At 49.9% G+C, this 25,060-nt stretch overlaps 10 protein-coding genes across 10 annotated transcripts; 3 read left to right on the top strand and 7 right to left on the bottom strand.

Moving 5' to 3' along the window:
- The first annotated feature begins 53 nt into the window (after window positions 1-53).
- On the top strand, window positions 54-802 carry ASPBRDRAFT_352813 (uncharacterized protein). The gene is made up of 2 exons (XM_067623330.1): window positions 54-630; window positions 688-802. The coding sequence occupies exon 1, from the start codon at window positions 116-118 to the stop codon at window positions 572-574; it is 459 nt and encodes a 152-aa protein (XP_067474494.1). The 5' UTR covers window positions 54-115; the 3' UTR covers window positions 575-630; window positions 688-802.
- A 1,436-nt stretch (window positions 803-2,238) lies between these two features.
- On the bottom strand, window positions 2,239-3,133 carry ASPBRDRAFT_69295 (uncharacterized protein; the record flags this gene model as incomplete). Its single annotated transcript, XM_067629027.1, has 2 exons — window positions 2,753-3,133; window positions 2,239-2,664 (listed from the first exon to the last, which is right to left on the bottom strand). Exons 1-2 carry the CDS (start codon window positions 3,083-3,085, stop codon window positions 2,239-2,241), a joined length of 759 nt encoding a protein of 252 aa, XP_067474493.1. The 5' UTR covers window positions 3,086-3,133.
- A 1,702-nt stretch (window positions 3,134-4,835) lies between these two features.
- Window positions 4,836-5,945, top strand: ASPBRDRAFT_136485 (uncharacterized protein; the record flags this gene model as incomplete). The annotated part of the gene is made up of 2 exons (XM_067618799.1): window positions 4,836-5,287; window positions 5,342-5,945. 2 exons carry the CDS (start codon window positions 4,836-4,838, stop codon window positions 5,943-5,945), a joined length of 1,056 nt encoding a protein of 351 aa, XP_067474492.1.
- Window positions 5,946-7,598: 1,653 nt separating this feature from the next.
- ASPBRDRAFT_136293 (zinc-binding alcohol dehydrogenase family protein) lies at window positions 7,599-8,367 on the bottom strand (the record flags this gene model as incomplete). Its single annotated transcript, XM_067618779.1, has 2 exons — window positions 7,599-7,810; window positions 7,875-8,367. Coding segments are annotated over 2 exons (705 nt in total), but the record flags the coding sequence as incomplete, so codon positions are not given.
- A 35-nt stretch (window positions 8,368-8,402) lies between these two features.
- On the bottom strand, window positions 8,403-9,945 carry ASPBRDRAFT_352785 (uncharacterized protein). The gene is made up of 2 exons (XM_067623329.1): window positions 9,837-9,945; window positions 8,403-9,780 (listed from the first exon to the last, which is right to left on the bottom strand). The coding sequence occupies exons 1-2, from the start codon at window positions 9,863-9,865 to the stop codon at window positions 8,580-8,582; spliced, it is 1,230 nt and encodes a 409-aa protein (XP_067474490.1). The 5' UTR covers window positions 9,866-9,945; the 3' UTR covers window positions 8,403-8,579.
- Window positions 9,946-10,531: 586 nt separating this feature from the next.
- Window positions 10,532-12,324, bottom strand: ASPBRDRAFT_48292 (MFS transporter). The gene has a single exon (XM_067626058.1). It carries the CDS (start codon window positions 12,261-12,263, stop codon window positions 10,608-10,610), a length of 1,656 nt encoding a protein of 551 aa, XP_067474489.1. The 5' UTR covers window positions 12,264-12,324; the 3' UTR covers window positions 10,532-10,607.
- Window positions 12,325-13,295: 971 nt separating this feature from the next.
- Window positions 13,296-14,138, bottom strand: ASPBRDRAFT_136183 (orotate phosphoribosyltransferase; the record flags this gene model as incomplete). The annotated part of the gene is made up of 3 exons (XM_067618771.1): window positions 13,296-13,782; window positions 13,849-13,984; window positions 14,045-14,138. The coding sequence occupies 3 exons, from the start codon at window positions 14,136-14,138 to the stop codon at window positions 13,296-13,298; spliced, it is 717 nt and encodes a 238-aa protein (XP_067474488.1).
- A 361-nt stretch (window positions 14,139-14,499) lies between these two features.
- ASPBRDRAFT_200398 (putative ABC multidrug transporter) lies at window positions 14,500-18,555 on the bottom strand (the record flags this gene model as incomplete). The annotated part of the gene is made up of 4 exons (XM_067621431.1): window positions 14,500-14,848; window positions 14,903-18,204; window positions 18,261-18,455; window positions 18,514-18,555. The coding sequence occupies 4 exons, from the start codon at window positions 18,553-18,555 to the stop codon at window positions 14,500-14,502; spliced, it is 3,888 nt and encodes a 1,295-aa protein (XP_067474487.1).
- Window positions 18,556-19,422: 867 nt separating this feature from the next.
- Window positions 19,423-21,557, bottom strand: ASPBRDRAFT_162320 (cytochrome P450). The gene is made up of 6 exons (XM_067619502.1): window positions 21,326-21,557; window positions 21,184-21,279; window positions 21,066-21,135; window positions 20,460-21,015; window positions 20,030-20,405; window positions 19,423-19,961 (listed from the first exon to the last, which is right to left on the bottom strand). Exons 1-6 carry the CDS (start codon window positions 21,410-21,412, stop codon window positions 19,638-19,640), a joined length of 1,509 nt encoding a protein of 502 aa, XP_067474486.1. The 5' UTR covers window positions 21,413-21,557; the 3' UTR covers window positions 19,423-19,637.
- Window positions 21,558-22,267: 710 nt separating this feature from the next.
- Window positions 22,268-24,989, top strand: ASPBRDRAFT_34533 (Diacylglycerol acyltransferase family; the record flags this gene model as incomplete). Its single annotated transcript, XM_067623253.1, has 4 exons — window positions 22,268-22,818; window positions 22,862-23,509; window positions 23,558-23,950; window positions 24,005-24,989. The coding sequence occupies 4 exons, from the start codon at window positions 22,268-22,270 to the stop codon at window positions 24,987-24,989; spliced, it is 2,577 nt and encodes an 858-aa protein (XP_067474485.1).
- Window positions 24,990-25,060: the final 71 nt, after the last annotated feature.

Genomic DNA, 25,060 nt, shown 5'->3' with positions numbered 1-25,060 from the left:
ATGAACACCAGCCAAGGTTTACTGCGCCCTTAGTACCTTTCATATGCGAAGAAGAACTGGATGCTTTCTATCAATGAAAGTAACCCTGTCTTGACATTTTCTAAACAGGAAGGTCATGAATATTCCTTGTTTCGGGGGTTGCAAAGGAATCGAGATTACCAATCCAACTCTATGCGAGGAACATCCTCGAATGATCCTAGCAGCAATGAGTATGACAACCAGCAACGCGGACGAAGTGCTTCTGGACCGCCTCCACATCGCCATAGCGTACAGAAGAGATCACACGCAAGGAGGACTTCGACACCTGGTACTGGTTCCTGGACCACGAAGCCCCAGTCGTTCGCGAAAGCGCTTCTGTCCAAGGAAACATTCATTCATCAGTATATATAGAATGTGGACAGGCATGGAAGCCTTAAATTTACTTACCAGCACGAGAGACAGCAATGCATACCAGACAGCAAGCCCCAAGATCCAGGTGTTTTTAATAGCTGAAACAACCAAGCTATATGTCCGTCTCACCCGAGAAAACCTTGATGAAAGCCAAACATCGAAGGCCCTCAATAAACGAAGATAACATAACGCTGTTGGTAGGATGGGACTACCATACCACTGGAAATTGCACACTCTATAGTAAGTATATGATGGCTAAAGGTCGATGAATGGCCAGATTTCTGACCTACATTTCAGATTTATCATGGCTATTCAACTGTCTCCCCTTTCCATCCCTATTAGAGAAAACTCGGCCTATCGCCCGCAAAGTCTTCTCGAATCTGCTCGACTGCGTTGCTAAAAGTCTGGGAAAATTCCTCATCGCACTACCAAGCGCCAAGATGAGTGTCGTGTGACTAGACCAAATTAGGACTACCGGAGTCTAAACAAAACAGCTCTGATGAGCCACTCTAATATGCTGGGCTAATTGTATGGTATCTCAAACCTAGCAGGGATTAACTGTGAGCACTGCATATTCCAGTTGATGACAGATATATCCTGTAACATGTGCGTTTTCAAGGGAAGACGACCACACATTTACCCAAGCATTTGGCTAAAGCAAGTATTCTTGCCGACAGCCCCCCAGGGACATCAACAAATGCAGCAGTTCTACATACAAAGAAGACCTGGAAGACAATTCAACATTGCCACAGCGAGGACGGATACTACTATCGTGAGAAATCAGGAGTATCACTCAGAAACCAGCATGGATGTCTACAAAGTACTGTCCAGACAAGTCAGACTCCATTGATGGCGGCCTGACCGAACACATATTTCACAATCTTCACCAAAGAAGATGCCTTTTCTTTTTCAGGTCAAAGTCCTGGCCAATTCGGTATGGATAAACCAGAAATATCTTCGTTATTCCAGAATCAATGACGTCGGCCCGGCCCCTTGATTCTTGCATCCAACTTTGAGAACGGCAGCAGACTGCACGTCCATGGGAGAAACATGGGTTCTGACCGAAAGACAAGATTGTCCAGAGAAATAGAAATGCAAATTGCTATCTCTAGAGACAAAGCTGCAGCCTGCTCGACCATACGTGGGTCGATCTCACCCCGTGTAGTTGAAATAATAGTGGCAGTGGACATCAATGATCCACTCAGTGCTACTCCCATCACCGACACGTTTCTCCACAACTCCCGTCAAAGAAGGTGATTTGAGGCGTTCAGGGCCATATTCTTTGCTTCAAACGGTGAAGCACCTGCATAGCTAGCATCTTACCTAGCCGGCTCGATCGGGTATAAGAATATGAATTGAATTGAATTGAATTGAATCAAAGAAGGTGATCTTCCAGCCTTTGTTTTTCGACCGCTATACAGAAACGATGAAGTCGACATTACATACGAGACTTGGAACAAGTATTGAATTACTCATTCAAGTCAGCACCAGGCTATTCCAGCGGCGATTCCCACATTCAAACGCATCAGACAACTGAGAGAAGCGAGTGTCTTATAGGGATTGGAGTGACTTGGGAATATAGCGATGACTGCGTTCATGAACATATCATAGCATCCCGAACTTACCGTCCCTGTCCCTATGATTAGCAAGGGATAGTAATTAAATCTAGCAATTTAAGAGCCGTGGAAAGTAAATTAACTCAGCTTGTCCGAAATTCAACAGGATACTAATACAGGAGGATATAATTGGCATCAAGACCATGGGAACTCTTGGGTCACTCCTTTGTTAAGTAGCAGAAGACCAAACTAAGCAACATCAAGCAAGATAACACAGTTTTAACAAGATATCCTAATTCCCGACCACCTGAGGCAATACAGTGGCCAAAACCTCTTTCATAACCTCTTCTTCCTTCATCACTTGCAATATGTTTAGTGGAGCCGTCTCATTTTCAATGGCAGTAGCGTAATCAGTCCTATCATGCCACTCCATGAACAACCAAGCTTTCTGGTCGGTGTTGATGGTGGCATCAATGTTCTTACCCAACTCTTCGGGCATCTTGCCTTCTCTGACAAGTTTGTTGACTATAGCTCGAGAATGTTCCCGGTCATAGGCCATTGTTCCCTTGAATGCTGTTGTAAAACCCTCGAGGTTGGCCTTTGTTGCGAACTTTGACAAGGCATTAAATAGATCACGAGCCTCTTCTGCGTCCTGGACCCTTTGGGTGCTATTCTCAATCTGCTGGCCCAGTAGTGATCCTAACACTTTGCTCACGGACTTTATGAAAGGCAGTCAGTAAAACGCCCGCGGGCGATGATAAAATAGAACTCGAGAAAAAGAAAGATGGAAAAGGGTTTGAACCAACCATGCTTGTTCCATAGCGTGACTCATATAACACGGCCTTTTCTTTCTCATCGAGTGACTGGAACTCTTCACTCTTATCCGCGCTATTGTTGTTGAAAAGCGAGGCGTATGCAAGGATGTCCCGTTGAACGGTGTCTGAGGCAAGTCTGATAGCGTTGTTTGAAGGCTCGGCTTCCGTGCCTGTCGGTTTGTAACTTGTAGAGATAATCATGCCCAGGCTGTTATTCAACCTGATTTTGACATTGCTATTGGAATGAAACGCAAATAAGTTCAACGATGCCTTTACCTCCTCCTCGTCGTACTGCAGGGTATTCTCGGATTTCCACTTTCCCATGTTGGATAGATTCTGGTATTTAGCACTTTTTGAACAAGAACAAGATTGATATTATTGAAACGGTATACCACCGAGAGTCAGACACCTTCCGAGCAGACCACTCCATCCTTATTTATAACTTTCGATCTATGGAGCAAAGGACATACCCGACAGCCAATAAAATTTCCGGGCGGGGGTTGTAAAGAGAAGAGATAGGATCGATGTAACCATTCAAACTGAGAGACATTGCAAGCCTTCTTTTTGACCTGGAGATGGATGAACGCGTCAATGAGCTATTCATCACTACGTTGCTTACGAGGATAGGTGATAGACAGTCCAACAAATACGAGCGCATTCTACGGGTTTTGAAAGTCTCTCACATCATGAACGAGACATATTCTTGTTTACCGGGTATAGAAGATGCTTGTGAAAGGCAATGACTGCGCCAGTTTTGGATGCACGCGGACTGATCATGTCGATAGATAGAAACTCTAAACTCCAAACTCTATTAGACACGAGAAGTATGGGTTGACCCAACGAGGAGCGCGGGAAAACGTTGCATTTACATTCGAATGTATGACGTCTGGGTCAGGCACTCTTTTTGATCGATTGGTGACAGCAGAGAGAGATTAGAACAGTAAGGCCCCCCTTCCCCGTGGGGAAACCAAATTTAGAGTTGGGGCATGCCAGCCCAACATGCTGAATCTAGCCAGAGACTAGGGTAGGCTAGGCTAGTCTAGGCTGTCAATGTTGTTTGCATAATATTTCGAAGGCCTGGAAGGGCCGGATTGAACCTCTCCAAAGACCAGTGTGGAGGCAGCCTGGCTGGTGTGGCGGTAGCGCCTCCCTCAATGTACCACTAGTCTACTTGTCCCGGGCTTCGCCTGATTTACATCTAATTTGACGAGCCCTTATCTGAATCGAATGTATTTATAAGGCGGCACTAGCAAGCCTACTAATATAATCTCGATCAGGGTTTGGTCCTTCATTGTATGGTGCATTGATACCGTGGGTGCGAGAATGCAAGAGAACAGAGTGCAAGAGAAGTTTTCCAGATTGCCAACCTGACAGTTTAGGAAATGCTATATCTAGTAATTAGAAATATATATATATATATATATATATTATCCTGCATGTCTTGACAAGGAAGGCCCTCCATAACAACAAGTTAGTAATTCTATAGTTATTGGTAAGCAAACATACAAATATTCACTTGGTAGGTCAGTATGGCTTCCTGCTCCCAAGGATTTCCTCAAATTAGTAACTGATACGAAACTTCTCTGAAAATAGGAAGTCTACCCCGAATAGTGAGTGCACAAGATCTGTTTTGTCCAACTCTACTGGTTGGTTTGAACCGGCTCCCATACCCATGAAATAGTTAATATGGTTTTAAATGGAGAACCAAGCTTCTCGTATTTCGCAAAATTGCAAAAGAGCAGCTCTCTCGAGCAGCATAGCATGCTGACCATCTCCGATAGCACTCGGTTAAGCTAGAGTGAATGTACACCCAAGTGGTTCAAAACGGCTTTGTGAGACCAGTAAGTAGGCTGGCTGGTGAACACGTGGGCACGCCTGTCGGAGATTATTACGGCGCTCATTAGTGGCCATCGCGCTAATATAACAGGGATATGAGACAATATAACAGGGATATGAGACAATATAACAGGGATATGAGAGCTGAGGTCCGCGCTTCAGTTTTCCAGTCGTCCGACTGCACCTCCGCTTCATTCAGACGCGCATACTTGTTCAACGCCGCATCTATATATGCATCATGGCGACTTCTAGCCTTAACTATTCCGTTGACCACGAGATTAGCAGCTTCTTCAAGCGAACTACAGCGAATCGCTCAGCCTGCGACACCTTCGCAAGAGCGCATCTGGGCGGTAAAATCGTTCCGGTAGCCGTGCAGGGTGTGTGCAGCTATACCGTCTATGCCGGACCGAATGACGAATATGTCGCTCAGTTTCGCCTCATGTCTTTCCGTCTGAACATGGAGACGGTAAATCTGGCTCGCACCATTTATGGCGATTTTGCTCCCCAGGTCGCTTTCAGGGGAGAAATTGGGGAAGATGTGGAGGGCAAAGAAGCCCTTTATATCTACTTTATGAACCGAGTAGGGGGCGTTAGCTACTTGGATTTTATTCTAGCCCATAATAGTCAATTCTCCGAAAATTCGGTCGAGTTTTCTTCATGGCGCAGGAATTTTGTCATTGATGTCGCCAAGTATGTTTAGTGCTCTCGATCACCCGCCATATTGCTGATTACGTGACATGCTAGGTTCTTTGCGCTGTCGTGGAAGGCGCCTCAGGTGGTTGATCAAAGATATAGCGACAGTTTACATCATCAATATAAGAAAGAGCTTGAGTTACTTCTCGTCTCTTTGCCGGAGCGTTTTCGTCCTTTGGTTCAGAGATCCATCACCTCTTTACCTTCCATTTTCTCTCTGCCCGTGGTCCTACTACATAAGGACTTTGGGGTCTGCAATATCATGGTCAACGAAAAGACCTGCAATCTAGTTGGTGTGGTGGATTGGGCTGAAGCAGAGGTTGCGCCATTTGGCCTGAACCTTCACTCCCACCAGCGTCTAATAAGTAATGTTCATCTCAAATCTGGTTGGGTCAGATACGACGACTACACTATATTGGAGGATATGTTCTGGAGCACATTCAGCAAGGAGGCTGGAGGGCTGGACAATGAGACAGTCAAGACCATCAAAGCAGCCAGAATTGTCGGCCTGTTGTTGTCGCGCGGCTTCACTAGTCGTCTTTCGAATACCTCGCAGCCAGTACCTATCAAGGATGACGAAAGTGGAGCATACAATATGCGTGACCTGGATGGGTTGTTGATCAATCCATCTACGAGATTGACGGATCTGGCATAACTGGAACATGCACAGGAGAAGGCAATGTAAAGAGTGGCATATGACATTCCGTGGCTAACAAAGACCTAGCAAGACCTAGATATTACAGAGTGCAAACTAAAGGACATCAGCTGTGGTAACACCGGCTTCTAGATCATCGTAACAAATAGATAAGAAACCCCAAACCCGTTCCCTATAGCTCATGTTAGTGATATAGAAGTTATTTTAAAAAGCATCTTTTACTATATTTGTTATAGTAGTTAATAACTATTTAGTAGGTAACAAATCTGCTACAATTATTGATTGATTATCTATACCTGAAATATCCTATTATGATAGAAGGGGATTGTCTACAGTGCTCAAGGTCATTGGATAATATATCCCCTTTGCTACTAGAATTATAGAGTTATTGATAGTGGATGACACCTTCACACTAGCAGTGAGACCTCCAGTCTAGCCACGATCTTCGAGCAACCAAATCCGGACATGACCTGGCAGTATATAAATGCGAGATGGATGAAGTGCACGTACTATTTAATCGATTCAGGGCTGGGTAATCTCCAATATAGAAGGGATTTTATTAACACATAAAGTGACCCGTTCGACACGACCTGAACGATATACCAGCGCTTCCATAGGCTCATATTGTATGGACTCTCAAGATCGTTCCTCTGCCAATCTACCAGGAATTGCCCTTTCTCATGATCAATTGTTCTGTCCTGCTCTACTGAGGCCCCTGCAATGATTGTTATCCAGGTATTCCCGAATGATGTACTTGAAAGGACTATCAGGGTAGGATCTCCGAGACCCGAACTTGGTGAGACTCAAGTACATGTTATCGAGATGGCTAACTTATGTGAAACTTAGGTACATGAATTCGAAATAGACATTTCGTTAGTAATGATATTTGAAGCCATACTGAAAAACTTCTTTCCCTCGGAAGTCGGATGTCGCCTATCGGAGTTTGTGTTATGTCCGGCCTCTCGCCCCTTGTTTCCCTGTGATACTTCCGGATTACTTACTCGGCTAACAATGCGGAGCGTCTCCACACTCTCTGATCTGGGGGATCGAATGAGTAAAAGAGACCGAGTTTATTGGGGAGGTTCAACTCTTTGGAACAGCAAAGCGGAGCAAGATTTGCACGGAGTGCGCTCAGCACCCAGCTAGAACCCTGACGGGTTTCGATTTTACCCTCCCTAGAAAGCTCTTTTCGCTTTCTATGAATATATGAATTATGATTTCGATGGATGCAGAACCAATTTGGTCATAGGTGGTTAACCTTGTCGTTCTGAGAGATGATAATAACACGACAAAGAAGGGTTATGCGATCAATAAAAGATCTGTGATATCACCTTGGCTACAAATTTAATCGTTCTACACCCCTGCTTGATCACCTCTGTCTACCTCTCTACTCTTTAAGATACGCATCATCGTGAAGCCTTCCTCGATGAGGCGATGTTCTTTCTCTATAGGGTAGAAGAAATAGTGGAGTCTTGCATATCGGTCAAGAAATAGTGGTAAATTGCAAGTTTCTTATCATCGACTGTATTCATAATCGATTCACAACCGTTGATAACTACTATCTAAACCCGTCTTCTGAAGAAGTCTCTGGTCTTTCGACTCACAGTGGATTATGATACTTCATGTTTTAGATGGTTCGGCTATGCTCTGAACTTATTGTACAAGAGTGACAACAATCTTCTTGGCTGACACACCCTCTTTCTGAAGGCTCAAAGCTTGCTGGATATCTTCCAGTCTGCTTCCAACCACGTAAGGGTCTGGTTTTGCTTGAACAGAACCACTTTTCAATGCCCGAGGCAAGTACTCTTGCCACACATGCTTGCCTATATATTCATTAGGGCCCCAGGCAATGTCAAAGGTCATCGCTAGCGGAAGATGTCAGCAACTAATGCGTATGCCAGATGATGAAAACGTTGGTGAGAATCTTACCAAATTTGGGAGCGAAGCGTTCAGACAATCTTTCGACAGGGTGAACACTTGCAACCGGCAAAGCGACATCCAGCTCATCGAAGATAGCAGAGATTGCCTTTGCAGTTTCGGGAGTGGAGATAGCATCATATACTCCGACAAAGTTTGTTGTGCGTAGGGCAGTGGCAATGTCGGCCACTACGGTAGGTGACCGATGATCTACCGCAGCTACAGCGCCCAGCGACTTGACGAACTCAACGTTATGGGTCGATGCCGTAGTAATGACCTGGATCCCGGAAGCAACCGCCAGCTGAATTGCCGCGGTGCCCACCGATGACGATCCACCCCAGACCAAAATCGTCTTTTCGGTCATGGAGGGCTTAATTGTGGGCAAAGGCAGGCCAAGAATCTCCTTTGCGTAGAGCCCTGCTGCAGCAGTTGAAATAGCTAGGGGTAGAACGACTGCTGTCTCGAATGTCAGACTGTCTGGAACCGGTGTCTTCAATGCCCTGCTGTAAAAGACTCAGTACGCCCCATCCCCGCCCTGATGTTCCCTAAATATTATCATTTTTCTTCCTCTTTTCTAAGACTGATGTAAAACCAAACAAATTGACTTGGACAAATATATAGGAAAGTCCACAAACAACTTCCCTTGTAGCTTGCTTTAGTGACATATGAATTGATTTTGAAATCACCTTTTGCTGTAGTTGCTGTAGTAATCAAGGACTAGTCATGAGGCAACGAGTATGACGCAGCCATCAATCGATCCCTTGCGCTTTCAGGGTCCCACTCCTTGTTCGTGATATTGTTCTTTGCTTCCTTTAACCAGGCATCCCATGAGACCGTGGCAGGTACAAAATCAAGCTTTTGAACCCAATCAACCCGACCTGTTTCACGGATTGCATGCCAGAGTGCTATCGTATAATTTGCTTCAGATCCGTATGCACGGTCGAGTCGTTTCACAGCATAATGAGCACTCATATCCCAAGATCTCCGCGCATCAAACAAAACAGAAACGGTCCAGTAACACATGTTAAGTAGAATATAGGTGACGGCAATAGCTGTCTGCATTGTCCACCCGCAGTTGCTGAACAGGAGCACGGAAACCATCAACAGAAGGGTACCGGCACCCATCAACACCTTATAAAGTACGGTATTCGGCTCAAAAACGTATCTGTAGGTTTCCTCGCTATAGTAAACTTCGCGTCCAATTTGTTGGGAGCAATGTACGACAATAAAGGCCCCGGACCGCGTCTTCATAACAATGTCACCCCCAACCGTAGTAGAGGATGCTGGTCTCATAACAATGTCACCCCCAACCGTAGTAGAGGATGCTGGTCTCATCACGAGCTCTGGATATGATTTCTGTGACAAACACGAGAGACTGCTGGATAGTGACATGGTGATTATAGCGAGTAATCCTATACCATCGTGGATGATGATGGCCCAAATAGCTAGACCGATTGTCAGGAGGACAGATGCCAGGGTTAAGATGTTCATGGGGCAGAAACGCTTCAGGCCGATTCTCCTTGACAATGATCGGTGGACGCTGTCCAGATCGTTGTCGTCGTTATCATCGTCGTGGTTTTTCGAGTGGCAGACTTCATAGACACGGAATTCATATGGCTTCACTTTATGTATCTCGTGCATAATTCCACTAAAGTAGTTTAAATGGAATGTGTATGCTCCTGAGAATACGTCGATCACGGTGACGCTGTCAAATGGTGGCAGCTGGGTCAGCGGATTCATGTTCAGGATAGCCTGGGGTGCTGGCAAAAGGCGGGGGAAGGCACTAAGAGGCGACGCTGTTATGATATGCTTCTGTCTTTCAATTATGGACTCTCCAATAACAGCTAAGAGACTGACGGCATCAAAATGCCACCCTTCGTCGGATGTGTCTCGGGAACCGGTGAACCAAGTCATATTGCTGGTGGATGAGATTAGCTGGTTGATGGTCACTGAAGTATGTATCTCCTTACGGACTATGTGTATGAGTGAGAAAGTAGAATCATGAAGCAAAAAGGTTCTGATGGAGAAATGAAACATGAGTAGTTTCCGACTAATCCACGCTGCACTAGTTCGTGCGTTGCGATTCTCCTGATCGATGGATGTCAACCGAAGAAGGCCTAGGGCAGCTTAATAATTATATTGACTCATCAAGTTGGTGGCGCCTGCATAGAGGCCCAATCCAGGAGGCACTAGGCTGACAAGGCTGTGGGAAGGATGTGAGCATTCATAGATCGCTCTGGAATGCCAGTGGTTTCTCAAAACCTGTAGGTTAGTCAAATGTGAGTAAACTTACATAGTTTGATCATAAACCTACTGTCATATCGGCAGTTGGATCATTCTGTCGATGGCAGTTCAAGATCAGGCTAGGATGAGAAGTCATCCATCCAGCGAGCCGCTGGCGTAGCGCGTTACACTCGACATAGCAATTAGATCAAATAGGTATAGAAACATGGTCTCCATACATCCACAATAATGTCAATTCTGTGGTGGCTTTCCAGCTAAGATTATTTACAAAAGCAGGTAGCAAACGCAAGAATATCATTAAGCGGATATACACCCGATTAAACAGGTGCAAGGGGAGCCATTGCGTCAAATGCAGCAGGAAGGAAGAAGCAATCATAAGCTACGGTACAAGCCGAAGAGAGAATCAAAGAACAGGAGAAATAGCACATTAATCTATCTATATATCTTGAATCTAGCAATCTATAATTACCACCACTCCCCATCTATCCCCTACCTCGACATCTACTCCTTCCTCCCCAGCTTCCCCCTCAACCTCGCTCCAAACAAATAGAACACATACGGAATCAACACCATCCCCACCCCAATAAACGCCAACAACCACGACGCCCACTGCAACCCCAGTCGATCATACATCTGAGTAATAAACAACGGGAACGCCGCACCACCTCCCGATCTCAGAAACACCTTTGCAGCCAGCGCCGATGCCGCATACTTCTGATAACTATCGATGATGTAGTTATTCACGGAGTAATAGCACAGGACCATGCCGAATCCGAATGCGATTCCTGAGGACGCTGGGCCAACCCAGATAATATGTTTGAATGATGTAGCACCGAGGATGAACAGCGAGATGGGCACGAATGGCGCGCCGATTAGTGCACCAATGAGTCTATCTTCTGGGGTAGGCGGACGGGAGAGACAGATGCGGTGAAAATGTTTCTCGACGAGGGGTGTAAAGAGGAGGGAGAACCCGGCACCGATGAGAATGGGGATGAACATCAGCCCGATTTGGCCGTCGTTGTAATTGTACAGTTTCCCGAAGATCACCGGGTAGGCGAAGAAGAAGGCGTAGAGCATGCTGTAGATGAGCACGATGTACATGCACATGAGGTCGAGGACGGGCTCCGTCACCATCATGGTGATGGGACGGATGAGGCTGGTACGGATGATATCCTTCAGGGTGAGCTTGTGTTTCTCTTGCTCGGTGATGATGTTGGGGTTTCCGGTCTCTTTGCGGAGGTGGGCGGCGCGGCGTTTCAGGATCACCGGGGCGTAGGTCTCCGGGATGAGGCCGACGAGGATGAGCACGACGCCGCAGAAGGCCATGTTGGTCCAGAAGAAGAGGTCGAGACGGTGCGCGCCGACGGTGATCCAGCCGCAGACGATGGGGCCGATGACGGGCCCGCAGTAGGGGGCGGCGGCGAAGAAGGCGATGGCCATGCCGCGGTCTTCGAGGTTCCAGATGTCGGCGATGGTGCCGCCGGCGAGGGAGAGGCCGGAGCTGGAGAAGACGCCGCAGAGGAAGCGGCAGACGAGGAGGCCGCCGATGTTGGGGGAGAGGGCGCAGGGGATGTTGAAGATGGTGTAGAGGGCGAGGGAGATGATGTAGACGGGACGGCGGCCGATGATTTCGGAGAGGGGGGACCAGAGGAGAGGGCCGACGGCGAAGCCGCAGACCATGATGGAGCAGGTGAGGGTTGCGACTTCGAGGGAGACGTGGTATTTCTCTTCGATGAGGCCGAGGCCGCCGGTGACGATAGACGAGCCGTAGGCGATGCAGACGACGAGGAGGGAGGCGATCATCGTGACATACCAGCGATAAGTGCGGGACCAGTTAAAGGGGTTTTCAGGGTCGTTGATGGTGAAGGTAACGAATTCGGCTGGTTCTTTGGCTTTTTCGATGTCAGAGGCGGAGGTGTGATGCGAGTATGTACGGGAGCGCATCTGTTCGAGGGTTCGTTCAGGGACGAGACCGGTGTCTGTCTCGACGGTGTACTCCTCTGGAAAGACGGGGTCTTCTTCTCGTCCAACATCGGGATAGTTGTAGTCGGTTGGGGGTGCTTTTTCTGATATCCCGCGGTTCTCGAGGGACTGTCTGGTTTCTGTCCTGTATAGGGCATGATGGGATGGGCCATTGGCCGGGTCTGTTGACGACATGATGATTAGGATTAAGTATGGATAGGATACTATGAATATAGTAGTCTGTAGCTGAGCTGAGCTGATGCTGATGATATACAATACTGGGACTGTAGGGCTTTATATACTTGAGTTGATGATTTGATGTATACGGCACGCCGATCCATCTCCGACGCCGAGCCATCGCCGGTGCCGCCATTGGGCTGCTAGTTCTGATGCAATTGATAAAAAAGTTAGCTGCATGCAAAGGCAGAAACTTTTTTCACTCAATCCTTTCGATGTAATTTTTTTAATCCTTACGATGACTCCGACATTCGGAGGAAATACATGGCTAACTAGTCAGGGGCAATGCAGATATTCCAGATTGCATCTGCTGATACCGGAGCCGCAGCTGTGCCTGTCACACCACAGCTGAATACCTGGACCTCTCCAGAAGTGCGGTTGCACAGCATACCTTCTCCAACAAAATCAATCGCGAACGCATATAGGAGATATGCATATAGCAGGTAACCGCAGCAGCTGTAGTACGACCGTATACGATGTTGCACGGCACGCGGCTCCGAGTCAATCCTCCCTGCAGGAACAGCATTGCATCAAAACACGTCATCTCTTATCAGAAAAAATCCTGCAGTACCATGAAATCAACTGGAACGGGATACTTAATCGCGCAATAAGCAGATCTGATCCCGATTCCAGCAGTCCAGAACGTGCCTGATAACCAGGGATGCGTCAATCGGCATCTCGGCGATGTCTCGGTACCGAGTATTTGCCGACCCAGCAGCAGCAAAACAGCTGAGCAGATTCGAGAAAACTCCGAACAGAATCCTGTGAGGAATAAACCAGCGTAGCTCCGAGAAGATGATTGGTTGAACTTGAAACCGAGGATCAAGACACGGGCCGAATGTATCCTGCCGTTGTCATAGGCAAGTAAGCCACTATACAGCTTTCATTCCTACGTGTACTGGCTAAACCCAATTCATGACACCCATCAAATAGTTATCCCTACGCCTAGAGGTAGTACCTAACCTCTCACAACCACCCAAAAAGAATAGTCTAATCACTAGCCTGATACTTAGCCCGATACTCCTCCAACCTCTTCATATCGGCCTCATTGCCCTTCGCCTGCATCAACTTGATCAAATCATCGAGGGTGACAATACTCGTGGTCGGCACACCATACTCCTTGCGGATCTGACCCATCGCGCTCATTCTCGGCGCATCATCCTCGACACCATTCTCGTCCTTGGGTCCAGGCATCTTCTCCAAGCGGTCCAGAGCCACCGTGAACCCGACGACCTTGCCGCCCTCCTTCGCGACGAGGTTGAGGGTCTCGCGCATGGCAGTACCGGCCGTGATCACATCATCGATCACCAGCACGGTCTTGCCCTTCAGAGCGGCACCGACGATGTTGCCGCCCTCGCCGTGGTCTTTGGCTTCTTTGCGGTTGTAGCTGTAGGACACGCTGCCCCAGGTGGCGGGGTCGATGCGGTTGAGTTCGAGGAGAGTAGCGCAGGCGAGAGGGATGCCTTTGTATGCGGGGCTATATTTTTATTTAATTTGTTAGTTTTTCAAAGGTTTGTTGAGGGGAATGGGGAAGAGAGTGTACCCGAAGATGACGTCGGGCTTGGGAATGGAAGGGTTCTCGGCGAGGAAGGTGATGATGGTGTGGGCGTATGCGGTGGAGAGAGCGGAGAGGAGAGAGGCGGTGTTGAAGATGCCGGCGTTGAAGAAGTAAGGGGAGTCTATACCCATTAGTTAATTACTTCTTATCATAGGTACGGTATTAGAGTGAAGGGACGTACGGCGACCCGACTTCAGGGTGAAGGTGCCAAAGGTCAGCACATTGGCCGACAGGCAGGACTCCAGGAAGCTGGTCTTGTAGGCGGGGAGAGCCATTGTGATGGTGTGGGCGTGGAGGAGGGAGGAATTTGAGGATAGACTTGGGGATGGAGGGGGAAGTTGCGGGGGAATTTGATGCAAATTATTTGAAATTAAAAAAAGTCGGGCTCGATTGGGTGGCTGAGGTAAGCACCCCGCACTAGCCGGATGCAGTAGACGCTACTACCAATATGGTATAGTGGAAGATAGGTTCTTATCTTATCTCCGGTGGTATCGCCGAGGAGATACAAACAATTGCCTTTATTACTCCTTCAAATATATACAGCTTCCCGTTAGATGAATACCATACACCATTAATATACATTACCATTAACGCCATCACATACCCCATGAAATATCCACCAAGTGGCTGGTATCATCACCTCAAAGTCTGCAAGTTCACCATCTCATAATACCGTCCCCTCCTCCGCAACAACTCCTTATGCGTCCCACATTCAATCACCTCTCCCTGTTCCAAGAAATAGATCATATCCGCCCGTTGAATCGTACTCAACCGATGTGCCACTGCGATAGTGGTTCTTCCCTTCGCCGCTGCGTCCAGCGCAGCCTGCACCACCTTCTCCGACTCGGAATCCAGCGCTGACGTCGCCTCATCTAACAATAGAATACGGGGGTTCCGAATCAACGCTCTCGCAATCGCAATTCGCTGTTTCTGACCACCAGAGAGCATTCCTCCCTTGTTGCCGACGAGGGTGTCAAATCCTTGTCTGTTATCATCAGTAACCGCATTCATACCACAAGAATAAGGAGTGAGGACTCACGGCAACGACATGATAAAATCATAAATATTCGCATCCCTGCACGCCCTAACCACCATATCCTCCGACACATGCTCCTTATCCGTACAACCCAGGAGAATATTCTCCCGAATCGTACCATGAAACAGCGACGGCTCCTGACTGACCAGCGCCAGATGACTGCGATACGACTTCTTATCCAACGCTTTGATGTTACGTCCATCAATATATATCTCGCCCACCTGCGCCTCATAGAACCGCTCCAATAGCGCAACAATCGTACTCTTCCCACTACCACTCGACCCCACTAGAGCAACATATTGCCCGGGCTTCACGGTGAGATTCAAATGGCGTAGCACAGGCTGTTCCAGACGCGTAGGATACCGGAAGGACACGTCGCGGAATTCCACCTCCCCCTGCATGGAGGCCACATGGACAGGCGGCCCGTATCGGTAGCTATTGATGGCAGACGCAGCGGCGGAGTTGTTATTGCGAAAGAGCTTTTTGAACTCCACTGCCGCGTTCTTGGCCTTGCCCATATCCGGGGCGTGGGAGAAGATGGTCCCTGCGGCCTGCGCGCCGAAGATGACTTCGCTGAAGCAGACGTAGAACTGGAAGAGGGAGTAGTCGCCCTTTCCTAAGAGAGTGCCGCCGTACCAGAATCCCAGAGCCATGCATAGAAATGGTAGGGCTTGGGAACTAGCATATAGGGCGGAGGACTTGATGATAGGGAAGATGTCGCTTCGCAGCTGGGTATGGAGCTGCGACTCGTAGGATTGGAGTACCTCCGGCTCCATAGTCAAGGAAGCGACCGTGCGGATAGCCGAGGCGGCCTCACAAGCGGAACTGGCGGATTTCTGGTACGCCGTTTTAGCGCGCCGCTGGATCTTGTCGAGCATCCAGACGCGGATGAAGCCGCAGGCGAGGAGGACGGGGACGGCGGAGATGCACACCAGGGCAAGTTTCCAGCCCATTGCGAGGGCCACAACCAGGGACGCGGCGAGGTTGACGGACACGATGAGGATAGTGCCTAGTGTGACGCCGCTGATGCCGGCGAGTTGCTTGGTTTCGGCGCCCAGCGTGGAGGTTAGTGCTCCGGTGGTGTTTTCCTCACGGTCGAAGAAGGAAATGTCTTTGTTGAGCATGACGCGGAAGGCTTGGCTGCGAGCGCGGAAGATCATGCGCTCGGAGCTGTAGGCGAAGAGGGTCCCCTGGAGACTGTAGATGCAGAGGGTGATCATGCCCATCATGAGGAACATGAGGGACCAGAAATTGGCGTCGTGGCGCAGTTTGTGGTATTCAAAGGGCGGGAGGCTGAGGGTGCTGACGGCTTTGGCGAAGAGGACAGCCTGAGAGGGCTGGATGCCACCTGCGACGATAGACGCACAGAGACCTAGAAACATGATCGGCCATTCGGGACGGTTGAACGATGCTAGGAACTTGAATAGCGACCAGAGAGAGAATGTCTGCTTGACTTTCGTTGGCAGGGGTGGAATGAACATGGACATTCGGGTGCGACGGCGGCGGTGTTTGCTGCCGGACTTGAGCCCAATTTCGGAGCCGTCATCGCTTACATCCTGATCATCCAGGGGATAGGTGGCATAGTCGTCTTCGAAGAAGAATGTCATCGACTCGTGCCGCTTCTTTTCCCGCTGTTTGATCTGCTGGGCTTCGACCATGTCGCAGTAGACGCCTCTCCGGTCCATGAGCTCTGCATGTGGTCCTTGCTCGACGATATGGCCATTGACGAGGACGACAATGTTGTGAGCATCTTTGATGGTAGAGAGGCGATGTGCAATGACAATGGTCGTACGGCCCTTGGTAGCCTTATCCAGCGCCGACTGCACGATTTCCTCTGACTTTGCGTCCAGCGCTGAAGTCGCTTCGTCGAGTAGCAGCAGACGAGGGTCCTTAACAATCGCTCGTGCAATGGCTATACGCTGCTTCTGGCCACCAGACAGCGAGAACGACCCGATGTTGGTTTCGTACCGAGCCGGAAGGGCCATGATGAAGTCGTGCGCATTGGCCATGCGAGCAGCATCGTGAATCCGCTTCGTGATCTGTACCTCGGTCTCATTCTCAAAGTCGGACCCGATCAGCCCGAACTTGATGTTCTCGTAGATTGTTGTCGAGAAGAGTCGAGGCTCTTGCCCTACTAAAGATACCTGCTGTCGCAGCCAGCGCAGGTTCAAGTTCTGCAGGTCATGTCCGTCGAGAGTAATCCGTCCTGCGACAGGATTGTAGAACCGCTCGATCAGCCCGATCACAGTACTTTTGCCAGATCCCGAGGGCCCGACAAATGCTGTCGTCTTACCAGCTGGGATGTAGACACTCAAATCATTGGCGACAATAACCTCAGGCCGCGAGGGATACACATGTCTGATGTTCTGCAGAACGATGTTGCCCTTGATGTGTCCCAACTTCAGACCCTTATCCGACGACGCATCCAGAGGGGACGGTCTGTCAATGGTGCTGTACAGCTTTGATGCTGCGGCCACGGCATTGGAGATAGCCTGGGTATTCGGAGCCACGTTCCCCAAGTGGTACGATCCTAGCATGATGGACATGAGAATGGTGAGGATATCACCCGCCTGAACGCCACTATCTCCATGCACGAGGAAGATACTCCCGCGCCAGAAGCCCAATCCATAGTTCAGATGGATACAGGAGAGCAGCGCACCCACCATGATGGCGAAAGTGATTTGTGCCTTTCTAGCAGGTCCCTCAGACTCCAACAAATGGGCGTCGTACTTCGCAGCCAGCACGTTCTGAGCATCAAAGGCCACCACTGTCCTCACGGAATCGAGAATATCCTCGGCAAAGCTACCGCAACGACCCTGACAGTCGAGCGATCTCTTGCTATACACCATGGTGAACATGGACCCTCCGCCCATAATAACCAGTAGGGCAACGAGAGTAGCACTACAGATCAAGGCCAGCTTCCAGAACTTGATATAGGCGATGATGAATGCCGTAGCAAATGTAGATAGTCCAGTCAGCGCCAGGCCGACCTTCTCGGAGATTCCATCCTGGATCAGGTTTGTGTCGGCCGTGATCCGGGTGGTGATTTCACCCGCTCCAAGGTTATCGAAGAAGGCGATGTTCTGGCGCAGGATGGCGCGCAGGTATTCCACGCGGATGCGCTGGACGACATGGTCGCCGGTGTAGATGAAGCCCGCGGTCGCGATGTAAATGGTGAGAAACTCTGCCACGGCGAGGTAGATGAAGTAGACGACGTATCGGTTGAGTTCGTTGTGAAAGTGCTCGTAGGTGATGGTGCCTGCGACGATGTCTTGGAAGGTGGAGGTGAGGTTGCCGAAGAGGACCTATCATCGTTAGAACATTGACAACTTTAACAGTATATAGATCGTGATTCACTCACAGTGAACAACGGCAGAGCAGCCCCTCCAGCTATGGATGCGACCGAGCTGAGGATGATGAGGAAGATGTCCAAGCGCCTGGCATACCGGTAGATACCAAAGAAGCCCGGCTGGGATGCAGGTGCATTCAGCTGTTTGTCGAGGATTTCCTTCTCGACATCGGACAGGGAGATGGCGGTGCTATCTGTGCCTGGTGACTTTATCGTTTGTCAGTTGAACTGCGAGTGATAGATAGCATAAGGATAGTGCACTCACCTTAGGAAGTTCTTCCAGACATATGTCCTCCTTCCACTTCATGATGTCGACAGATGGTGACTACCACGCATACGCCATCAAGTGGACATTACTATTAGTGTAGCAGTAACAAGCAACAGACAGAAACAAACAAGACAAGAGGTAACAGAGCGAATGGATCAGTCCAAGCCCAACAGAAATGCTCACTCAGTCAGAAAGTCAATCGGAAACAAAACACATCAAATCAATCCGTCACATTCACAGAAACAAGTCATAGAACCCCCCGAGAAACCAGAAAACAAGAAAGCAGAAACCCCTATACTTGAAACCTCAAGAAATGGTAAACACCACCCGAAATGAACCGCAGCGAATCCCACGGAACCCCAGCAGATCACGACCATCCTTATTCCCCAATTCCACCACCCAACCACCGGCACAAGAAGTTCGTAGTAAACTTGCAAGAACTCTAATCAATCACAAAAGACCAAAGATGGGTTAACCAGGGTTAACATGGCCCGTGTGGGAACCAGCGTTTCAAGCCGAACGGGGATCGTCAGGCACATAGACAAGAAACCCAATATTAGGGCTGCGAGATAACCATGTGTGTTGCTGGCATGCTGCACCCAATGTTTGAAACCTCAACGTTTTCAGCCGCAGATCCATATGTCGGATATTACACCCCCATTCTGTCAATTCTACCGGCTGGTGTGTGCTTGTGTCGGGGAGTGGGCTGGCTGGTGAAACTGGGGTTGAGTTGTGAGTTGCCTCAAAATTGGGTCCCGCGCCGCCGTTTGAAGTCGTTGTGACTGGCAGATGCCATTGGACCCCGTTTGGACTGGTCTAAGCATTTTGCTTAAGCTAACTACTAATTACTTAGCTAATTACTAACTAACTACTTTGTAAGAAGCCTCGGTTGGATGGATCAGATTCCTCGGATGAAAACTTTAAAAATTTGTTCTTTCCGGATTGTATATTGGAAACTATGGTGTTGCACCAAAACTTTAATCTGGGTATAACATCGAATCTTAAGGTCACACAGTGTAAATGAAAGAAGGTGAAGTGAAGGGAATAGTGAAGAAAAAGAAGGGAAAGAGTGTAAGGATGAAGGAAATTTTCGTCAAAGAAAGAATCAAGTTGGAACCAAATTAGATAGCCTCGCGCTTCCGGAGCTTCAGCTTCAAATCGGGCACCTCCCAGAAGGCGTAACAGCGACTCTCCCGCTGCCAATCTTTCACCGGGCCAATGTACTCGGCCTCGTACTCCAGGAAGAATGACGCCAGAGTCAGTTGCATCATCTGTTTCGCAAAGTACTTGGCCACGCAGGACCGGCTTCCCACCAGGAAGGGCTGAACAGCCTCCTTCTTGTCGGTGGATTCGGGGTCGGTCCACCGCTCGGGGATAAACTCATATGGTTCGTTGAAGTATTCTGGATTGTGATGCAGCGCAAACAAGGAGGTGCAAATCTCGGTCTGTGACAGATGGGCTGGTCAGCAAACTCAATTTTTGAGTACTCGGTAGGTCATGTCAGGCCACTTACCCCGGCGGGAATGTACGTCCCATCAACGTAGGCGCCCGGTGAAACGCGCGGGCCTCCCAGTGGCACTGGTGGGTACAGACGGAGGGACTCCGTGATAATGGCATTCAGGTAGGGCAAGTTCGCAGCGACATCGCCAGAGACATCGTCGGGGGAGGTGAACGCCGATTGCAGTTCGCTGATCAGCTTGGCATGGGCCTCCGGGTGTGTCAGGACAAAGTAGATGGTGGCACAGAGCGCGTTCTGAGTGGTGTGGAAGCCCGCCAGCATGATGGCTGAGAAATTCTCTGCAATTTCGGACACGGGCAGGTCACTGGTGCCGGCTCTCTCCATCACTTCGACCATGATGTCACGGCGATTGTGGGATGCAGTCAACTGTCTGTAAGTTGCATTAGCGTTTGTGTCAAACACGCTACGGTGGGAATCCGCTTACTCGTTGATGAGTCGCATCCGAGCCTGCTCTGCACGAGAGCGGACGCCCTTGCGGATCAGGTAGCGCAGCATCATCTTGATCATCGTGGGTACGCCAGACCCAGCGAACTGATCACGGATGGTGGCCCAGAAAAAGATGCGGCTGAGCTGCTCGGTCCAGAAGTACGGCTTGCCTCGCTTCAGGCAGCCCAAGGACTTGCCGAGGAGCACCTCGGAGACCGTGTCCACAGAGTGGCAGTAAAGCAGCCGGTTCAGACTGAGGGTGTCGGTGCTCTTTAAGCTGGCATTGATGACCTCGTGCAGTCGCGTGGTACACTCCAGGACCACGTTCGCATGAGCCTGCATGCTGTTGGGCGTCATGGAGGGGTTGAACAGCTTCCGGACCGAGGCATGGTAGACCGGATCACTGGCCGTGAAGATGTTGCGACGAGAGATTCCCTTGTAGAAGCCGGTCTTGAGAAAGGTGCTGCCTTTGCCAGACCCGGCGCCGTAGATGTTGCGAAGACCTTTGATGGTGTTGGTGGTGGCTTGTCCAGGGGCGAATCTGACGATTTTTCCTGCTCAAGTTAGCAGCTATATGATAAATGCACTGGCAGGAAGGGCATACCGTATGACATATGGAGAGAGTTAAAGTAATGCGCACTCCGTCCAGTGACAAAGTTGATCTTGGTAGCAATCTGGAAGTCGTTAGAGGGTCAATACTTCCAGTCGGGTGCTCAACGTACGCCACAGCAAAAGAGATCGAGGAACGAGCCCGGGACACCCTTAATGGTAGGTCCCTTTGGGAGGAACTTGATCAAAAGAATGAATATCCAGGGGACCTAACAATTAGCCAACACTCTCACACCAGGTGCATGCAGGACATACAATGACAACCGCCATGACCGGCAGGGACAGGTTGCTAGGGTTAATCTCGGGCATTTGGCCCGAAGGCAAGGCCATCGCAAACACCATGTTGACGAGTGAAACGAGAGAGTGAAAGTTGGATCTGGTCAAACAGCAGCAGCAGGAGAGTTCAGACTTGGTCTATTTATGATCTGGCCGACTGTCGCCATGCGGAGGATGAGGGCTCTGGTCTGTTGGGATCCGCTCTGGTTCTCCTTTCTCCATCCGCCTTGCTCAATGCTCTAGTCTCCCATGCTGGAACCGGCATGCAGGACAACAGGGGGCTGCCGATGGATGGTTGGGAACTCCGCCAGTGTGTTTTTAGTTGTTTTTCAGTTGCCCTCATTTAACCTTGTCGGATTAGGTTCCATTCGTGGTAATTCCTCGGGAGAGTCCCCGTTATCTCAGGATGATCTGAGGGCTTGATCGAACCAGAAGATCCATCCAGACAGTGTGGCCCTTCCATGCCGATCCTGATGCGACGTGGAACCATGGATGGGAGGAGGATTGTCTGATGGGATTAGGGTTGGAGCTAATCCCCCAGATTTTGTGGTCGCGTTGCTTGAAACTCCGCCGGCGCCCTTCCCAATTTTCTCAATTTTGGGCGAATTCTCAATGCCTCCGCCAAGCACCTCCTATCTCAATTAACCACAAACATTGCGGAGTCAGCAGGTATCACCAGGTCACCAGTTTAAAAGGGTCCTTGTCGCGGACCCTGAAGGTGCCTTAAGTACGGTCAGGGTCCATCTGTTTCACGGCGGTTTCGTCCATCCATCCGTCTCTTGTCATTCGTTCACCATCTTTGCGAAGCATCTTTTCAAAAGCTTCCCCCAATCGTTGTACCTTGAACCTTTTTCTTTTCCCTTATAATTGACTACTCAACCAGCCGGGCTGACATTGAGTGTAATTCTTTTTTTTTCTATCATGTCCAAACAACCCACCAAAGTCCTCTTTCTGGCCAACAGTGAACATGGTCAAACGAACATCATCTTGGCAATCACGCACGAGCTCCTCGTCCAAGGAGACGTTGAGGTCCATATTGGCTCATTCCCAGTCCTTGAGCGCCGGGTGGAGAAACTTTTGGCAGACAACGCATCTGCTTATGACGAGTCCTTCCGGTCGCGTATTCACTTCCACCCTGTGAGAGGTCCCTCCAACACGGATGTCTTCATCCGCACGGGCAAGCGTGGTGCCTTTCATCCCCCGGGCTACCATGGGGCCGTGCTGGGCTTTCAGTCGTTGTGTGAGGATATCTGGGGGTGGACGGAGGAGGAGTATGTCGATATCTATGAGAGCTGTGTCGAGATCATCCAGGAAGTCAAGCCATCGACTATCGCTATTGACTTCTTCTTTCTGCAAGGCCGAGACGCTGCCTACAACACTGGCTATACTGCCATCCTGATCAACACCACCTCCCTGAGTCACATTGTGCTGGGTATGCAACCCAACTCGGCTGCTCTGTGGAAGTATCCTCTGTAAGACTCTTCTCCCTAGTGTTTAACCAACAGTTGCTGATAGAATCAGACCTGGAACTGGTTTCCCCTACCCCATCCCCTGGCATCTCATCCCCCTCAACATCATGGCTGTCCTCAAGACGGCCAAGATGTACCACGGCAGTGGACGACGTCGCGAGATCCGTGAATGGCGCATCAAGCACAAGATCCACGGTCGCTTCCCGTTTGCCGATGTCTGGCGTCCGGACCGCTACCACATCTCGCCTGGCCTGAAGGAGCTGGACTGGCCATTCAGCAAGATGCCAGAAAACATCCTCCCGGCCGGGCCGATCCTTCTACCCACCGCTTCCGTCGAGAAGCAGGACCCGCAGATGCACAAGTGGTTGAAGCAAGCTCCGACTATCCTTGTTAATCTCGGAACCTTGTATGCCCCAGATCCTAAGGTCGCTGAGGAGATTGCAACTGGCCTGAAGGGGTTTCTTAACGCCTGGAAGGGCGAGAAGGTGCAGATTCTGTGGAAGCTACCCAAGCACCCACATGATGAGGACGACATCTATAGCCGTTCTATCGAGCCGCTGAAAAAAGAGACCGATGAGGGCAGCGTGCTGATCCGTCCGTGGTTTGAAGTCGAGCCCATGGCCATGTTGCAAACAGGACAGATTGTCTGCTCCGTCCACCACGGCGGTGCCAACTCGTGGTACGAAGCTATTCAGTAAGCTACTTCTCTTCCATACTTTGAACCGTCTACTAACCTGCATAGAAATGGCGTCCCCCACATCGTCCTTCCCGCCTGGCAAGACTGCTACGAGAATGCTGCTCGAGCCGAATGGCTAGGCATTGGAGTCTACGGCAACAAGAGCCGGGCGCCCAACATCAGCGCAAAGGAGCTGAGCAAGGGCCTGCTGAAGGTCATGAGTAATCGCTCTTACAAAGAGAAGGCAGCAGAAATTGCCAAGCTCTGCAAGAAAGAAGGTCGGGTCGCCGCAGCAGAGAAGATCGCAGAGTTGGCACGCAACCCGGAGAAGGCGACAGCCATCCACATCCCTGAAGCTGACCCAGAGAATCTTCCACCACTGTATGAGATCAAGAATCGTGCTGGAATGACCCTTCAAACGGCGCAGATGCCCAAAACTGAAGGCAAAGGCGCATCCAAGTGAGCCATTTCCCCGCTCTCCCAAGTAATTCCACTCATCTAACCAACCAACAGACCCTTCCTAACTGACATCGCCGAATCCATCCTCATGACCCTCCTCTGCACCACCTGGTTCCACCTCCCTCTACTGGGCTACTCGCTCCTCCTGGTCCCCCGTCTCCGTCTGCTCGTCCTCCTCTACATCATCTACGTCAAATACTTCTCCAAGGCCCATAAATCGGGCACCTTGCCCTACCGCAACGACACCTTCCGCACCTCCTTCATCTGGAAGACCTTTGCCTCCTACTTCCCTCTTACCCTCTACCGCTCTGCTCCCTTATCTCCCAGACGGAAATACATCTTCGGCTACCACCCACACGGCATCGCTCTGCGCGGAGCAATTGACGCCTTTGCCGCCGATGGCGTTGGGTTCTCCTCCCTCTTCCCCGGTCTCACTAACACCCTGCTCATCAAAGACGACTGCTTCTACCAGCCCTTCCAGAGAGAATACCTCCTCGCCACAGGAGCCAGTGGCGTCTCCCGCACCTCATGCATCAAACACCTCACTCGCGGCGGTCACGACGAGCGAGGCATGGGCCGCTCCATCGCCATCACCGTCGGCGGGAGCCGCGAGTATAACATCGCCAAGCCCGGCACCATGGGAATTGTGATCAAGATCCGCAAGGGGTTTGTCCGCGTGGCCGTCGAGACCGGGGCGGATTTAGTTCCTGTAATTGCGTTCGGAGAGAACGAGTTGTTTGATCTGATTGATACGAAGTCGTCGTCCTCGCTGGGATTAGTGGCCAAGGTGTGGGAGTTTGTGGTCGGTCATCGGGTTGCGTTTTCGAAGGGCCGGTTCGGCCTGTTTTGTCCGTATAGGAAGCCGCTGAATGTTGTGGTGGGGAAGCCGATTGAGGTGGTGCAGCAGAGGTGGGATATGGATGAGAAGTATGTGGATCGGTTGCATGAGATGTATGTGCAGGAGTTGACGAGGTTGTGGGAGGATTGGAAGGAGACGTTTGGGGTGGAGAGGGATGTCAAGTTTGAGATTGTGGAGTGATACATTCCATTCTCACTACTGGTTACTTTCTTCGTTGATGTTTAAGGTATATGGATGGGTTTGTGACTAGC

This window comes from Aspergillus brasiliensis (genome assembly GCF_001889945.1).
Source record: "Aspergillus brasiliensis CBS 101740 unplaced genomic scaffold ASPBRscaffold_17, whole genome shotgun sequence".
Lineage (NCBI taxonomy): Eukaryota > Fungi > Ascomycota > Eurotiomycetes > Eurotiales > Aspergillaceae > Aspergillus > Aspergillus brasiliensis.
This window is presented reverse-complemented; position numbering and strand designations above follow the sequence as displayed.